Below are 18,473 nucleotides of genomic sequence, written 5' to 3'. Positions count from 1 at the left end.
CCTGCCAAGGCAGTTCTAGCATCTCTACTTCGCTTAAAAGGGATGTTACTCTTTCCAAACTTCTAAGAGCTGTTCTAGCAGCATGTCAGCACCTTCTCCTGGGTATTAAAACCTGTATCCCAAAAGTGTACTTCAGTATTGGTGTAACCACGCAGAAACTTTATTTCTTTAATATTACTTTTTCTCCTTTCTTTCCTTTTGATTCAAATTGGCCTCAGTCAACACCTTTATTCCACTCGCCGGCTTCCTTCTCCCTGGCACATCCACGCCCTTAATCATTAAGCCCCCGGGACAGAGAGGCCTAGGTTGGCATCAAATAATCTTATGAACAAAGCCTCGGGTCTACTGACCACAGAGACAGCGTTTCAATCAAACTAAAAATAACATCTAGACCTCAGTTGTGTTTCAGCCCCTGGTGGTTCTCAACCTTCCTAATGCCGCGACCCTTTAATACAGTTCCTCATGTTGTGGTGACCCCCAACCATAAAATTATTTTCGTTGCTACTTCGTAACTGTAATTTTGCTACTGTTATTAATCGTCATGTAAATATCCGATATGCAGGATGTATTTTCATTGTTCGAGACCCACAGGTTGAGAACCGCTGCACCCAGACCCAGAAAAGCGGTGAAACCAGATGAAGCGATGCCATGGCTGACATCAGACCCAGATCAACGACCTCCTACCCTAGTGCTGGCCAATCAGTAGAGACCACGGCCCTGATCTCCCTTAGTTACCATGATTAACCCATCGCCTAGAAACCATTGGGAAGCCAGGTCTTTGATATTAGCCCATCTGTGACTCCAGATGTGGGCCACTTCCTCAACCAGTCACGGGGTACAGGCTGCCCTGGGAAGAAGGTGTGGCCTTGGGCAAGGTGGCTCTCTCTCTAGCAGAGATTAAGTCCCCAGTTCTCAAGAGATCTGGACGGTGCAGAACAGGATCCATGACCATGATGACAACAGGCTTCACAGAACCAGGAGGAACAGAAACGGGAGTGGCCTCCAAAAAGAGGAAGCGCTAGGACAAGAAGAACCCTCTGGCTGTATGTGAGTGTTTTCTTCATCTACTGCTTAATAGACTTGATTCTAGAAACACAGTTTGATCTCACCGTAAAAAATGTATATTTTGTTAATAAGACTTCTATTCTGTTAATAAAATATCTGACCAAAATTAATTATTATCCTGAATTTAGGACAAGAGATCCCAGACAGCTTAACCCTTTGATTATACTTCTGCTTTAATAGAACAACATTTGAAAAGACACAGGTATCCAGGGAAAAAGGTAAAGCCGTATGAGGTACGGAGAGCACAACTGTGTTTTACTTTGGGTCTTAAGTTTGTAACTGAAATAGCAATCGTATGTCTAAACACACCATGTCCAGTAGCTCTGCAGACACATCCAATGGTAATCCTAGAGCTGCACACTTCACACCGTAAAACATGTCAAATACCCACTCTATAATGCACAGCGTTTCATCTGTTTGTTGTTGGTTTGTTTGTTTGTTTTTCACTCAAAAAAAGGGCATATCTATAATTCACAATCAAAGTCAGGTTCCTGAAGACTTAGGTATGAAATATCGCCTGTCAATTTGCTTCTCAAATTCATTTTAAAAAAGAAAAACAGTATAATTTATTCTGTAAAGCAATTTTATAGACATGGGGAATCTGGTTAATTCATAGCAATATTGATTGAATAGGATATAAAGAAAGTGCAAATATTTTCTAGGACAATAGTAATAGGTAAAGGAGTATTTAATAATTCATGAGAAAAAAGTTGATAAAACTTAAACTTCTTTTTCAGATGTTTTAAAATTTCTGTAAAAACTTTTTGTCCCAAAATTAATCATTTAACTGTGATACAGAAAATATTCTGAATGCATTGGCAGGTATCAAGGTGGAAAACCCTCTCTTCTATATAATAAAATTCTCTTCCGGTCCATCTTGACCCAAGTCCTGGTCATCTGTGGGCACAGGCTTAAAGTTGTAATAAAAAGCATCATTTGTGTCTACAAATGATGGTTGGTATTCACTCTCCATTCCAGTGAGGAAGTCATCTCCAGAGCCACTTCCAGATCCTGAGCCGGAGCCAGAGCCTGATCCAGAATAGTCCTCAGAAAGAGGGAAGACATCATTCAAGTTCTGGAATGGCATCATTCTGAAGTAAGACAGAAAAATGAAAAAAAACACAGTAAAGTTGGAGACATAAGGAAGATAATTGTAATACATTTTTAAGGTAAGAAAATAAATGCAGCCACCCAGTTAATTAGTTAATCAAATTAAAAGTTAAAATTTCCCATATTCAAGGCTTTAAAACAAAAAGTAAGTCAGACCTTTCCACATGTTTGCCTACACTTGTTTTATGTAACTCATTGCACTTATCTATTCCACATCTATCCATTGCAAACTCATATAAACAATGCTAATTTTCTTATTACTAGCATAAGAATCCTATACTTGAGATAGGCTTAAGGGATCATTTATTAAAAATAAAAAGACCCTTTTATCCATTTTCTCCCACTAAAAAAGGGATAAACAAGACAGCCTAGATAGATGACATTCTTCCCTAATTTAATATTTCTACAAAACTTCTAATAATTCACAGTCCTTTGACAAAACCCACTTGTAAGAGAAGGAAAGTTACTGGCTGTAGAGAGGGAAAATCATTGAGATCTGAGGAGAGAAGAAATTGGTGTAAAGTAAGTGTTTTTGAAGAACTTGAGTTATTCCTCTAATGTTTTAGATTCAAATAAATCGCTATTGAAACCTAAGACCTAAAATAATGGAGGATGCTGTAATATCAGCTCAAGGTTAGTGCCGTGGACTTAAAGCAAAAGCATAGGGCTCTGTCCTCCATCTCCCTGTGATGCCTTAGGGTGCATGACTGTCCTGGCTGATGCTCCCAAGAGTATCAACAATGCTGAAGAGAGGCAACACCCAGGTTCTGGTTAGGCCATGCTCCAAAGTCACCATCTGGTTTCCAACTGTGATAATGAAGGATGGCTACACTGGGGAGTTGGACATTATTGATGACCACGGAGCTGGGAAAATTGTTGTGAACCTCACCGACAGGTTGAACAAGTGTGGAGTAATCAGCCCCAGATTTGATGTGCAGCTCAAAGGTCTGGAGAACTGGCAGAACAACCTACTTCTGTGCCGTCACTTTGGTTTCGTAGCACTGACGACCTCAGCGGGCATCATGGCCATGAAGGAGCAAGACAAAATCTCCCAGGAGGGGAAATCCTGGGATTCTTTTTCTAGGCATGTATTACATATCTATATAATAAAAGCCTAAGAGACCATTACGGCAGAATGATCAGAACAACTGGTTGCTATGATGCGCATTGACCATGAGGAGGTGGATGCTCAACACAGGAGCTGCCCCTGGTGGTCAGTGCACCCCCACAGGGGGAGCACCACTCAGCCAAAAGCCGGGCTCACGGCTGGCGAGCACAGCCAGCGGCAGTGGCAGGAGCCTCTCCTTCCTCTGCAGCAGCACTAAGGAGCAGTGAGCCAAGTGGTAAGGAGCAGTGAGCAGGCAGGCGTTTAGGAGCAAGGGGTCCCAGACTGCCAGGGGATCGGGCCTAAGTCAGCAGATGGACATCCCCTGAGGGGTCCCAGACTGCAAGAGGATGCAGGCCAGGCTGAGGGACCACCCCCTCGTGCACAAATTTTGTGCACTGGGCCTGTAGTGTATAAATAAAAGGCCTCGAGGGACAAAAACACACAAGTCAAAGCACAGGACAGGACTGCAGAGGGTGGCGATGATGTCATCTCCTACACAGTGAAGGCAGTGATGAAGAGGGTCGCCAGGATCCCCCAAGGCATGATGGACTTAACTGGTTTGGGCACGATGATTTACCTGGCTTTGAGGAGAGTGATTTTCTAGGTGTAGCTCTGAGGACTAAAACTGTTATGAAAATCCTTTCAATAATTCATTTTTGCTTTATGTTATATAACTTTGATATTCAATGAAATAATGGATTCTAGTGCAATTCAATTTTTTGTTACTTATGAGTTCCTATTGAATCTTTTTTGCAAGTTTAAAACAGGTTTTACCTGATCAAGAAGAGGTTTGGTTTTCTTTTATATTATTGAGTTGAGAGAGAGAGAGAGACAGAGAGAGAGAGGCATTGACTTGTTGTTCTACTTATTTATGCATTTATTGGTTGTTTCTTAAATGTGCCCTGACTAGGGATCAAACCCACAACCTTGGCATACTGGGACGACACTCTAACCCACTGAGCTTGCCAGACAAGGCCGAGGTTTTCTTTTGTAAGTCATGTCTATTTATTCTTCCTTTCCTTGACTTCATCTTGCTAAAAATCACCACTATCTAATTCCAGAACATTTTTTTGAACCCTCAAGAATCCTATACCTATTAGCCACTCTCTATTCCCCCCTTCCCTCCAGTCCCTGGCAACCACTAATCTATTTTCTGCCTCTATGTATTTATCTACTCTGGGCATTTCCTATAAATAGAGTCATATAATATGTGGCTTTTTGTGTCTCATTTCTGTCACTTTGCATAATGTTTTCAGGATTCATCCATGATGTAGCCTGTGTCAGTACTTCATCCCTTCTTTTTTTTTTTTTAAATATATATTTTATTGATTTTTTACAGAGAGGAAGGGAGAGAGATAGAGAGCCAGAAGCATCGATGAGAGAGAAACATCGATCAGCTGCCCCCTGCACATCTCCCACTGGGGATGTGCCCGCAACCCTGGTACATGCCCTTGACCGGAATCGAACCCGGGACCCCTCAGTCCGCAGGCCAACGCTCCATCCGCTGAGCCAAACCGGTTTCGGCTTCATCCCTTCTTATGATTAAATTATATTACACTTTAGGGATATATCATTTTGTTTAAACTATGAGGTTGATGGGCTTTTATTAGATTTTAGTATCTATTGTGCTCTATTTACATAAATAAAATAATGTTCAATCATTTTCAATACTTGTTGGTGAAAAATATTCTCACCAATTATTTTCACAAATTTTTTACTCAATTCTTGTCTCTGCCAAAATAAAAAGACTTTGCAAAAGAATACGTGAACCATGTATTCTTGCACATCTCATCTACCAGTGAATACATTTTACCATGTTCTGTGCAGTGAACACCAATCCCCCAAAGCAAGAGCCTGAAGGAAAACATTCTAGACGACCCTCCCACCTCCATGCCAAGATCTCAAGAGAGACTGGTGAAAGGAAAGGAAAAGTAGATCAAGACCACTTACAAAAAAGGGTCAGTCCTTGGTGGGAGGATTCTGTTGGATTCGCCTGGAAGTAGGTCGAACAGGGGTCCCTTTTCATCAATGCAGTTTGCAGAAGTACTGTCGGGATTACAGCGGACCCTCTGGTACCTGGCTCTCCGCACAGGTAAACCTGCCCAAACAAGCAACCCACGTGGTTAATAAGTACCTCGTACACAGCTTCTAATCTATTCTCTGTCACTAAGAAATTAAATAGATTCTAAATCTGGTAGCGGGTAAAGTGTGGAAAGGTTTTATGACCATAAAGATGACAGGAGCACACACTGGGTACCAGCCTTTTACACGTGTACCGTTTGTCCTTCTCACAACTCCCTTACAAAGTAGCCAGAGTTGAAGGTTAAAATAGGACTTGGTGACCAGCTGCGTGGAGTGAAGTCGGAGCTCTGCTGCTGATGGGCTGTGAAACCTTCTCTTCCCTGAGCCCTCACTGCAAAACGAAGATCTTAACAGTGTGTCTTTTTCATAAGCTGGTCACAGAAATTAGATGCATGTAAATGCATGTAAAGGCCTTAACATAGGGCCGGGCACACAGTAAACACCTGATAATATTAACTAGCATTATGTTTGTACTACTCTCTTCGTTTTACACAAAGGAAAACTGAGGCCATACAGGAGCTGCCCGGCTCTTCTTATAGAGATGAGTCCCATCATGTTCACAAAGGTTAGGAATATATTGCATGTACCAGACATATTACAGAGTCCTATTTCCTTAGGACCATCGAGCGCCCTTAGGAATGCAAGCAGTTAAAAACGTGGCCTCTTTTTTTGCCCTTCGACCTAGTCAGAGATTTCAAAACAACAAGGCTCCTCCTCACAGAGGGACAGGCGGGCTGGACTATCCTAGTCTGTCATAGCTTCCTTTGAGTTTAATTTCTACGGAAATGTTATGAGATTATATAGGAGATCTCTAATTAATTCATGAAATAAAGTCTTCATTCCTCCATTTAGCAAGGATGGAGGCCCAGTGGTGAGAAATACTTGACCCTTCAAAAGGTTCATCTCCTCCCCACCCCAAGCACATAGTTTATTCACATGAGTGCAACTAGTAATCACCTAGCAAGACGGGGCATGCCTAAAAGTATTATTTTTTTATTTATAGTTGGCATATGCAATTCTTGAAAAGCAGGAAAGGTGGTTTTAGAGCCCAGCACATTGTTGTCCTGTACAGATCATAACAACAACTACTAAAAAAATATATAGTGCCATGGACAATCACTGCAGCATTTTTTGCAATAGCAAAAGATGGGATGCCCTGGCCAGTGTAGCTCAGTGGCTTGGGTGTCATCCTGTGCACTGAAAGGTTGCTGGTTCAATTTCCGGTCAGGACACATGTCCAGGTTGTGGGCTCGATCCCCAGGGTGGGGTGTGCAGGAGGCAGCCGATCAATGATTTTCTCTCATCATTGATGTTTCTCTCTCTCTCTCCCTCTCCCTCTCCCTTCCGCTCTGAAATCAATTTAAAAAAAAAAAATGTAGCAAGCGAAAGGGAAATTACTGCTAATCTCATTACCCAACTCCCCAGAGATGGTGGATTTGGGAGTTCTGCTTTTCTTCCTCCTGGGTATCTGTGTTTCCAGGAGCATATGCTCAAATAAGTTGCGTCCCATTCTCTTCTGACAGCAACTCTCAGAGTTTGGAAAGTGGAGCTTCTTCTGAGGTCAAGTTCCCCTTACATCTCAATGGGATGGCCAAGAACTCTGTTCTTAAAAGACCGCAGAACCACTGAACGCTTTCGAAACATCCTCTTCATCATTACGGCCCCTGTTCTCATGACTATTATCTCTATCCTCGACTTTTTTCTAGCTCGTTTTTCTGAATCATTTCATAAATACAACACTGCCAAGTTATTATATCATTAAGATATACATGATACATACTTATCTGTATCAATAGGGAAATAGAGGAATAGGTAAAATACAAAAGATACATGAAACTGTCCACCTTAGTATTATTCGAAATAGGAAAATATAATCAAAACAATAGAAAATGCTCAAATAAATTATTTGGCATTCATATGAAAGAATGTTAACCAAATGGTAAAAACGTAGTTAGTTAGGGAAAAGACTATGTAACATCATAGGAAAACCTCTATTTTAAAATGAGTGAAAAAAGCAGAATGCCACTGTGATGCATAATAGTTGTTTATATACACAACGGTTAAGGAAACCTTAGAAACAGATATGGGAGGAGATGGGAGGAAATACACAAAAATAGCTAGTAGTAGACTCTGGTGATTTTTTTCACCAGAAAAATTTCATTTTCTAAACTGCTGTAATAAACAATATTTCTTTAAAATTATAAACAAAAGAAAGACTTTAATGTAGAAAAAACCTAAATATTCTCTTTTCTTTTTTTCTTTCTTTCCCTTCCTTCCTCCCTTCCTTCTGAACTGCTAGTCTAGCACAATCTTTCCCATGGTTCCTCAATACAATGTCTGGTCTGGGACAGCTAATCATTTAAAATGGGTTGGAGGGAAGAAGGGGACATATGTAATACTTTCAACAATAAAGATTTTTAAATTAATTAATTAATTAATAAGGGTTAGCTCTGTCACTGCCTGGAGGCTGGGGGTCAGGTGGCAAGATGGCATCACAATGCCCGCCCCTTACCAGCTGTGTGACCTTGACCTACTTAACCTCCTCCCTATGCCTCAATTGCCTCATGCACAAAATGGGGGAAAGTAGTAAACCTAATAATGAGATATAAATATTAAGTGTTCAGGATAGCACATGGTCAGAGCTCTTTAAATGCTAGTTTCTCTGTTTAGGAGAACAACGAAGACCGAGCTCTGATAGAGAATAGCTTGTGGAGAGACCAGAATTTAAATTACTGTTCTATCATTTAATGCCTCTCTGACTCTCAATTTCTCATCTTTCAAGTGTGAATAGTGTTCCAAAGAGTTCCTGTTTAAGTAAGGTAAATGTATGTTAAATCTCTACCACAAGCCTTTGCATATGGTAGGTAGTTAATACATTTTAGCTCTTTCTTTCTCCTCTGGTTCTTTCCTAAAGCAGCCTCAGTTTGGAATCTAATTATGTACTACTCAGAAGTCTTAAGCTTGCAGGTGGGATAAAAATTTTAAAAATTAAAAATCAACATCTTCTCCAGCAGAGGGTGCTGTCTTCACACCCTATGTTGTCTGACCAGTGATTTTTCAACCACTGTAGCAGCAGGCACACTGGTGTGCAGCAAGATTTTCTTTTTAACTTTATTTTATTATTGATTTGAGAGAGAAAGAGAGAGAGGAAGGGAGAGAGAGGCAGAGAGAGAGAAACATTGATCTGTTCTTCTACTCATTCATGCATTCACAGGTTATCTCCTGCATGTGCCCCTACTTGGGGATCAAACCTGAAACCTCGGTGAATCTTTGGTGCATCTGGTCCATGCTCCAACCAACAGAGCTACCCGGCCAGGGACAAGAATTTTTTAAACATGCAATTCCTGACTGTTTAGTCAGGAACACTGACCTCTGTTCCCCTTAGGTGGTCATATTTTGAAACGAGAGACCTCTACGTGAGAGAGACACCTTGATTGGTTGCCTCCTGAATGTGCCCTGACCTGGGGAGGGATGAACCTGCAACCGAGGTGAGCAGCCATATTTTAAAGAGTAAAAAGAAATAAGTGAAATTCATTTAAATACATTTTATTTAAGCCAACATATTCCAATAAATATTGTTACTTAACGTAATATAAAAGTTACTGATTTTTTTTTTATACTAAGACTTCAAATCTGGTGTGTATTTTGCACTGAAAGCAGGTCTCAATTTGGACTCGCCACATTAAACACATTTCAAGAAGCCCCCCCCCAAAAAAAAATTAAAATAAAAAAAGAAGAAGCCACAAGTGGCTGGTGGTTACCATTTTGGACAGAGCAGGTCTAGGCAGTGTCCTCTACATGTGGCTAAAGCACTGAATATCAAGCCAAAGAAGTATTTGCATAGGTAGGAAGTTAAACAGAAAAGTTAAACTGACATTTTATGAGGAAGAAGCCAGGTGATTGACGACATCTTTTCACTGGTCTAACAAATACAACTTTGGTAAACTAGTAAAAAAAGAAATCTAAAGCACAAAATTTTCCCCAAAGTTCAGAATCGCAGCTTTTAAAATTTATCAAGGGGGTTTCTTTTGAGGGGGATGACAAGATGCTCTAAAATTGACTGTGGTGATGATTGCCTGTGTCTGTGAACACACTAAAAACCATGACACTGTGCACTTTAAACAGGTGAATTGTATGTATGTGAACTTGATCTCAATAAATCTGTTTAAAAATGTATAAAGAAATCAAAGATGGCGGTCACCTTCCCCCCACTCCAAAGTTGATCTGAGATGGGACTGGTGTTTTTAAAATAAGGAACGTGATTACAGACCGTAGTTCCTCACATGTCTATTCAAAGGAGTAGGCAGGATGTGAAAATCTGACAGACTCAGCCCCTAATAGTGTAGGAGTACCTTGACTCTCTCTTGCTTGAGAGAAATAGTTTATGATTACCATATTTAAAAAAAAATAAAAGGAATGTAATACCTTAGTCAATAAAGAAATTTAAAAAAATAATATAAAATAAAATAAATGAGAATTATGTGATGTAATAGATGTTTTATAACTATAATAGCAACAATCTATAATATATAAATGTATCAAATCAACAGGTATACCTTACATTTACACAATGTTCCGTGTCAAATTGTATTTCAATTAAAAATAAAATAAAAACAAAAAAATAATAAAAGGTAAAAAAATAAATAAAATAAAAGAAAGTATGCTCTTGTACCGAAAGATTATCTTCCTAAAAGGCCCCACTTACTGGATCTGCTGGTTGATTTTGTCATAGATTCCAGGGAGAAGAATGATTTTTCTTTAGAATCCCTTTCCTTCACTGCCCACCACTTCCTTTCTCCTCTTTCTCCTCTCTCTCTCTCTCCTGCTTTACCAAAAATACTTTCTATATTTACATTACCAGAGCAAATAGCTTACTGCAGTAACCTCTGTCCTTTTATACTGTAGTACCAATTTCCCCCCAACATCATCACAATTTACTAATTTCCTCTTCTTAATGGGGATTTGCTGCAGCAGGTGTGTTAGAAAAACTTAAGCAGAAACTGCGACGGAGGAAGGAGAAAAGACCATTTGATTCACTGTTCGGCAGCACTCACACAGACCTCACTATCTAAGTTGAAGTTGCTTCCTACTGGCCCGTCAACTGTACAATATGGAGGGGAGACTCCACCCTTGAATGGTTTGACAAGCTATAAAACTATCAAGTTTACTTTCAATTTCCCCCTCTCTGTCCCTCAACTCAGCGGCAAACTTTAAAGCAAGGGCTATAGTCCAAGGAAGGTTTTCTGTTTCAAATAAATAAAATCTCTAACACACCAAGAAGATAGCCAAGTTGCAGTAGAAAGTTAGCTGACCTTCAAATCAGATGAGCAGTTCTGCTATTAATTAGTTGTAAGGGGCTTTGAGCAAGTCTCGTAAATTATTTGCAAAAGGTTGATGTAAAGAGCAAATGAGATGACGAGTATAAGATCCAGTTTTCTCCTCTTTAACTTGGTGTCAGTTCCTCCTCACAGGGACTGTGACGATCATTTCCCAGAGAATGGAGGGGGAAACCCATTACAAGCAAACAGAGGCGCACATGAGTGGAATCAGTGTCTTTACTGTGATCTAGGAAACTGTGGAATGGACACATGGTCTGGCCCTGACCCCTTTTGGCCATACCTGCTCATGGATTTTCCAGGTTCTCTCTTTATGGGCATCTTTGAAGAAGAGAGGCAATAAGAGAGCTTAGATTCACAGGCCTCATCAATAACCCCCTGGAAGCTCGACATTAAAATGTGTGGGAGACCCCGTGCTCTCCAGGGTCTCCCATACATTGCCAAGCTCCCATTGCTTTGACTCTGTAGACAGTTGCACACCATGTCTTTACTTGGGTTTGACTCATAGTAACTGATATGGGCTGAATTGTGTCTCTCCCCCACAATTCATCTGCCGAAGTCCTAACTCACAGGACCTCAGAATGGGACTGGCTTTGGAGATAGGGCCTTAAAAGGAGGTAAAGAAAAATGAAGTCATTGGATGATCCCTAATCCAATATGGCTGGTGTCCGAAAAAGAAGAGGAGATTGGGACACAGACATATACAAAGGACCATATAAAGGTACAGAGAGAAGACAGCCAGCCAGGAGCCCAGGAGAGAGGCTTCAGAATGAAGTCAACCCCGCCAGCACCTTGATCTTGGACTTCCGGCCTCCAGGGCTGTGGGGAAATAAATTTCTGTTGTTTAAACCACCAGTCTGTGGTGCTTTGTTATGGCAGCCCTCGCACAGGAATACAGTCACCTAAGATGTTTTGAAAATGTTCAGTAAGAACAAGTCAAAAGGCTAGTTAATTTGATCAGTTCAGTCAGACCAATGGGTTAAGTGGGGAAAGGATGCTATCGAATCCTATCTGCCATCACATGGATCACTCACCATGTCGCCATGGGTGGGCATCTATTTCTGTTCTTACTCAGAATTGAGCACAAACCCTTCATTCCAACTTCTCCTTTGGAAACACCCTAGTTTTTCAATTCATTCATTGTCTCCCTTTTTGGTTTCTTTTCCAGCAAAGAGCTAACCCTACCAGGTGATGACATAAATGCTAGTACTTTATACAATCTCATAATGGTTTCTTTCTTTCTTCACTTCTTTTTGATGAATACCTATTACATGGAACATTTTTGTTTTAATTCTAGTTTACCTGGTGAACCTTGGTGGGGAACATGCCATTTCTGGGAAATTTTGAAGATGTAAAGACATCTCTAGCTCTGGCCAGAGAAGACCCAGCACACTGATCACTGTGCAACAAACATGGACCTTTCTGCTCTGGATCTTGCGAGAACACATGGAATTATTCATCGAGCTCAAGATATTCCCTGAGAGACCCAAGTCAAAGCCTGTTCCCTACAACTAACAATGTTTAACACTTTTAAAAAAAAAATCAATAGATCTGTGGGAAAGCTTCAGCAACATTGCTTGCTGTTTGTTCTCCATAATTGCATCACAAGAAAAATGATCTTATAAATTTCCAATACATAATTAATGTAGCTGAGATCAGCGATACGACTTCCTTTCCATCAGAAGTAAAAACAAGATGCAAAGAAGCAAACCTGGGGCATGTGTGTCACCATGACTCAATATTTCCTTTACAGTTTAGGGGAACTTAATGTTTTTCTACTATAAATTCTACCATGACCTCTGCCTCATTTAGACAGGATCCCTTATTTACCAAAGGAGCAGCTATTGTATATTTCTTACAAACATTTTTGTTTTCTTAGTGATTCAAGGTTTTACCTCAATTCAGTCTTACTAAACAACCATAAGTGACAGAGAAGTCTAACAGGAAATTTTCAGATGTGACGTTTCTCTGACCAGCAGCACAAATACTAAAATTCTTTGGTCTCTCTTTAAAATCTAAGAGGGTTTTCATGAACTAGGCCTACTCATAATTGAATTTTCACTAAGAACCAAGTTTAAAAAGATGAAAAATACACGTGGTCAAATTGACGCTGATTAAAAACTAGCACTTCCCAGCGTTACAATAATTGTGACACCACTGGAATCCATTAAAACCTGGGAGAGATGTGGACACGCAGGGGTGGGTAGATACTCCCAAACCCCCAACAGTGCCACCTCCTCCCTGCCACAGGTTGTCATCCTTTCTGAGCTTTAAAAATTTATAACCCATACATTTTCATCCCAACATAAAACGGTGCATTTCAATCATTGCAAAGGGTTTACAAGTCTGAGAGTTTAATTGTTCTTGGTACCAAACTTAACCAAACACACACTAAGAAGTTCAGTCACCAAAAATCCTTTTCCTTTGCCTACTTTCCCACAATAGAATGCATCCTGTACTTTAAAGTGAATATAATCATTTGTGTGGACCCTGGGGCTTACCCAGAAGATGACAGGAGAACGAGAGTCCTGGGCTTACCTTGAACTGAAGAGTCCAAAGTCAGGATGAGGGCGAGAGCCAGGCCCAGCCGGCTGTATGGGAGAAGCACCTGCATCGTGACCAGCCTTCCAAAGCTCTGCCGCTCGCACGTCAACCCCACCGTTAGGAAATGCAGAAGGCACTCTCTGTCCCTTTTAGAAAGGGTTCTAAAACCTCAGGCCCTGCCCAGAGCTCACGTCATAACTTCCTGAACGAATAGAGAGAGATCCACATCAAAAAACCAGAGAGATTGAAAAAAAAAAAGCAGCCGAATAACTATTCATACCCATTATGAAACAGCACTTCTCTCCCAGGTCTGGCTTTTCAAAAGCTTTGTTGTTTGCCACTTGCCTGTTAGAACATTTTTTTCCACTAAACCTGTAGAATCAGCATTGAGTAGAGTTTGTTTTTTTCTTTCTTCCAGTAACAATCAGAACACAAAATTGCTAGCATTGAGTCCAGTGCACTGTTGATGAGATAAGAGAGCTAAGTACTGCTATTTTTTTTTAATCACTGAGCATCTTCCACATAAAATATTCTTAATTTTCTTTTTCTTCGGGGGTAGCATAACGCGCTGAGCCCAGCTCACAAAGAGAAACTTCAAAGCTGAGTTCTCAGCTACAAGAAAATGTTGTCAGATTTCAGATAACCGGTTCCTTCTTCTTGGACTCCGTTTCTTCCGCTGGATCACAGACTCTCCCTCTACCTCAAGAATAGCGTATTTTCTGTTATAAAGAGCTGGGTGAAACAAACATGCTTTTGCATTCCTCTGCTCCTTCGCACTGAGGATTTCTTATGCTTGGATGGCATTTACATTTCACCTTTTCTCCTGGTAACATTTTTCAACTTAAGGTTTGGGTTTGGGCCTTGAGTAAGCTGGACGTCTGAAACAGGGGGAGGTTGTCCCCTCGGTGGGCTCAGTGAGGTCCCCTTACTGGACCTCAGGAAACACACCACCCACCGGCCCTGGAAATGAAGCAACAGCATTTTCGCAGGTTCCAGACTGCGGAGCACCAGGCACAGGCTGGTCACACAGTAAACCAGAGCCGCCTGCCTTTCCCTTACTCCCGTCCGCGGGTCAGCCACGCTCCCTTTCAACGCGTCTGTCCCTACGGCTCCACTTGCCATTTCATCTTCACTCGGGCCTGGCCTTTGACAGGAGGGAGGGGTTTCCCTTCCCTGGGCCTCGGCTTCCTGCAGATTCCTTTACCATTTCCTGCTAAGGACAGGCCTCAGACTCTAATCGCTGACCGTGTGTGCAAGTCCACCAGGCTACAAAGAATGCACATCGTGATCCTCCTCCGAACCCACTGGAAGGCACTTTCCTGAGCACAGTAACCAGCCCCAAACTCCCAGACCCAGTGAATTCCCCACCACGGACCGGACCGTTGGTTTCAGCTCGAAATACCAGCCCTCGTCTTTGGTCCTTTTTAATCCTACTCCCCAGCTTAAACCCTGGCACCAAAACCATAATCCCTGTCAACAGCTTCAATGAATTCCCTGCCAAAGGTCAGAGCTGATTAGAGCCTGTGCTTTAAAATGGCAATGTTGGAGGCTTTTTCCATGTGGGTACTTCTTTTCCTTCTTCTTAGGGTCGTGGCGATTTTTTTTTTTAATTTGCAGCATTTGTGAGCATTCTTCTACCAGTTCACTGACAATCAACGGTTTCTTTTTTCAAATAGCCTTCCTCCAGTTTCATTTCCCTGGTTCTCTTCAAGCTGTGGAGGAGCAGGACAGATGCCTGCAACAGCCAGAAACCTGGGTCAGAGCTTGTCTCCCGCACTGCCCAGATCAGAGATGCTGGGCCACCTACTCTTCACACTCCCAGGATCCTAGCTCTGATATTGATGTGTGAAATGCATGGGAGGACACCCACGGAAGCTTAGGACACACACTGTGAGGGTCCCAGTGGCATTGCTGCTCCGGGCTGGGTACCTTCTTCTCACCCAAAGTTTCCTCCATTAGCCAAAGAGGACTCCTAGCTTCCCCTAAACCCAGCCGTGGGCAAACTACGGCCCGTTTGAAATGAATAAAACTATTGAAAAAAAAGACCATACCCTTTTACGTAATGATGTTTACTTTGAATTTATATTAGTTCACACAAACACTCCATCCATGCTTTTGTTCAGGCCCTCTGGTCCAGTTTAAGAACCCATTGTGGCCCTCGAGTCAAAAAGTTTGCCCACCCTTGCCCTAAACCTCTGCCTCGACAATATGCATGTTTTCCATAATTTCAAGACAAATTCTATTTCTGACTTAATCCTGCATTTACCAGGCAACCTTAGGTGCACCTACCCGATTTCACACTCCATTGGTTTGCCTATAAGATGGGTATCTTTATGTCTTTACAATACCCTGCACCAGGACACCAATCCGTTCCTTGCATAAGAGAGTAGCTTACCCCCCACTCCCCCCAAGCACTGTAAATATCACTTTTCCATAGCTATTGGCTTCAGGGTGGCCCTTTAAAGAGGAGGACCTGTTTGGAACACTTGAACCTTCCCGGCATCACAACTCAGCAGAACACTTGACATGATGAATTGAGGTTGTCAGCATTGAGGTTGTGAGATACTGATGGCCACACAAAATGGCGCTAAGGAACGCTCAAGGCTCATTTCCTTTTTAAGGCTCCAAATTAAAGATTCTGCCACTCAGCAGCCTCTGGGAAATGAAGACTGGGAGGGCCTTGACTGAACTGGGCACTGCACCAAAACAACAAACGGCAAATAGACCCTGTACCAAATCCATGTCTCCGGAAGAGACCTTAGAAATCGTCTTAATTCAAGCCCAGAGAGGTGTGTGACTTACTGCTGGTCACACAGCTGGTGAGTGGCAAAACCAGGTCTAGAACTCATTTCCTAATTCAAAGCCCTGTGACACAGGAAGACTGATGAGAAAACAAGACTAAGAGTTATAAATCATCAGAATCCTTCCTTTTAGTCGTTTCACTTTTTAGGGGGACATACCAAAGTATTTCTATTTGAAATGATAAAACAGCTGGGATTTGCTTCTCAATAATTCATTTTGAGGAAGGGGGGATAAGGGAGGTATAAAAGTGGATAGGTAGATGGAGATTCATGATATTAGTCTCCCTACTTTAATATATGCTTGAGAATTTCCATAGTAAAAATCAACCTTTTAAAAGGGTATCTTTGCCCAGCTGGTGTGGCCCAGTGTTGAACATTGACCTAGGAACCAAGAGGTCACGGTTTAATTCCCAGTCAGGTCACATGCCCAGTCGATCCCCAGTAGGGGACATGAAGGAGGCAGCCTGTCAGTGATGTTTCTCTCTCTCGCTCTCTCTCTAAAAGAAAGAAAGAAAGAAAGAAAGAAAGAAAGAAAGAAAGAAAGAAAGAAAGAAAGAAAGGCTGCCCATATTTACCAATTAAATTACTACACTTAGGTATTTCTTATTTTTTTTGTCAAACTCTAGGTTCTTTTTTGGGGGTCTTGGTCACAAACATGAAAATGAACAGAATTGCTTAGTAAAATGCTACTTCTACTTAGAAGCTTAACCATTTGGTCACAATTATTACATTGAGATAGTAAAAAATTTTCTCATGGGAAATCTTGGCTTTTAACCCCACCTCTCAACCCCAAAAGAATGAAAGGAACTGCCCATCCTCCATCTAAAAAGATAGTATCTACTGCTGGGACCAGTCACTCTTCTGATTGAGATAATATGGTCTATATCTGATGACCTTTACTTGATGATATCCCCAAATAGATTAATCTTCTAGATTAGTTTAGCATGTTTCTGTACATTCACCCAAATCAATGAATGAATGAATGAATGAATGAATGAATTCTGTATTGAACACTTCTGTTTTGTTGCATGTACTAGTCTTATCTTCACACCTAGATTATTCTAGAGGAATAGTTTTGATCAGTATAGAATAAAATGGGCTTAAATAGCTGTTGATTACCAAAAAGTTAACAGTGGCTTTTCTAGACCTTAAGCTGACATGTTTCTTTCATCTTTTCCAGACTATGTCAAATGTATAAACAAACGCATATATATTAGTAATCAAGAAAAGACAACTCAATAAAAATATTGATTGTTGACAAAAATTTAACTTTAAAAAACACTATTACTGGAGAGCATTCTTTGGATAACCTCCATTTGGAAATAATGAGACTAAAGAACTTGGGTCAGAGATCAGTGCTTAGGCACTGCCTGGTAAAGCAGTTTTCCTCAAGGGAATGTAACTGGGCAATAGATTGGGGGGAAAGTAGTAGGAAGGAAGACTGAAGGGGGAAAATGTATGAGTTAAGTAGGTACTCCAGTCTTATACAAATTAAATAAGAAGAGAATTTCTTTTTAACATTTTAGAGTATCCACGCAGTACTAATACTACTAGCACACGGGTGTAAAAGAAGTTCTTTTCACTCTTCCCAAGAACTTGGAAATAGGAAAATGAGACCCCTTTCAAACAAACTCATAATAATGAACTGGAGGAAAGGTATGCAAATTCACCCTAAAACAACAGAATGAAAAGCGGGGGAGAGAAAAGTGAGAAGCTTTGTCCTCAAAATCAAGCCAGCCTTCTCCAAGGCACATCCTACTTTAAAGACCAAATTGAAATCTCCCTGAATAGGATCGAGGGCATTTCCCCAGAAGGAAAGGGGTGGCCTCTCCTTGTTCGGGGCTGCTAGGAACAGATAAGCAGGACAAGCCTGAAAATTCCTACTTTAACGGGCTTCTCATAGCTTTTAGATTCGGATTTATTCATCTGGAAAAATATGAACCCATGGTGCCCAGAATGTTGGTGTCTGCTCTTACCCTCACAGCTGCTGCCTTTAGTTAATGAAGTTCCCATTAGAGCTGTGACTTGTGCTGAAAAGGCTCACAAAAGGCTGGACCTTGTAGTAGCAGCTCTGCAGGGCTTTCCTAGCACTACTGGCCTTTTAAAAAAAAGTATACTTTAATATATATATATCTTTTTTATTGAGTTTACAGAGAGGAAGGAAGGGGGATAAAGAGTTAGAAACATCAATGAGAGGAACATTGATCAACTGCCTCCTGCACGACCCCCGTGGGACTGAGCCCACAACCAAGGTACATGCCCTTGGCCAGAATCCAACCCATGACCCCTCAGTCAGCAGGTCGATGCTCCACCCACTGAACCAAACTGGTTAGGGCTTTTTTTTTAATCCTCACCCAAGGATATGTTTATTAATGTATTTATTTATTTTTTTTAGAGAGAGGGGAAGGGAGAAGGAGGGAAGGAGGG

General features: G+C 41.2%; 1 protein-coding gene and 1 pseudogene across 1 annotated transcript; one reads left to right on the top strand and one right to left on the bottom strand.

Moving 5' to 3' along the window:
- Positions 1-1,220: 1,220 nt before the first annotated feature.
- On the bottom strand, positions 1,221-13,394 carry SRGN (serglycin). Its single transcript, XM_006760925.2, has 3 exons — positions 13,240-13,394; positions 5,234-5,381; positions 1,221-2,156 (listed from the first exon to the last, which is right to left on the bottom strand). The coding sequence occupies exons 1-3, from the start codon at positions 13,313-13,315 to the stop codon at positions 1,913-1,915; spliced, it is 468 nt and encodes a 155-aa protein (XP_006760988.1). The 5' UTR covers positions 13,316-13,394; the 3' UTR covers positions 1,221-1,912.
- LOC107182675 lies at positions 2,612-3,318 on the top strand (annotated as a pseudogene).
- Positions 13,395-18,473: the final 5,079 nt, after the last annotated feature.

The sequence above is a fragment of the Myotis davidii genome, unplaced genomic scaffold, assembly GCF_000327345.1.
Source record: "Myotis davidii unplaced genomic scaffold, ASM32734v1 scaffold134, whole genome shotgun sequence".
NCBI classification, from domain to species: Eukaryota; Metazoa; Chordata; class Mammalia; order Chiroptera; family Vespertilionidae; genus Myotis; species Myotis davidii.
The sequence above is the reverse complement of the archived record's forward strand: the minus strand, read 5'-3'. Positions and strand labels throughout refer to the sequence as shown.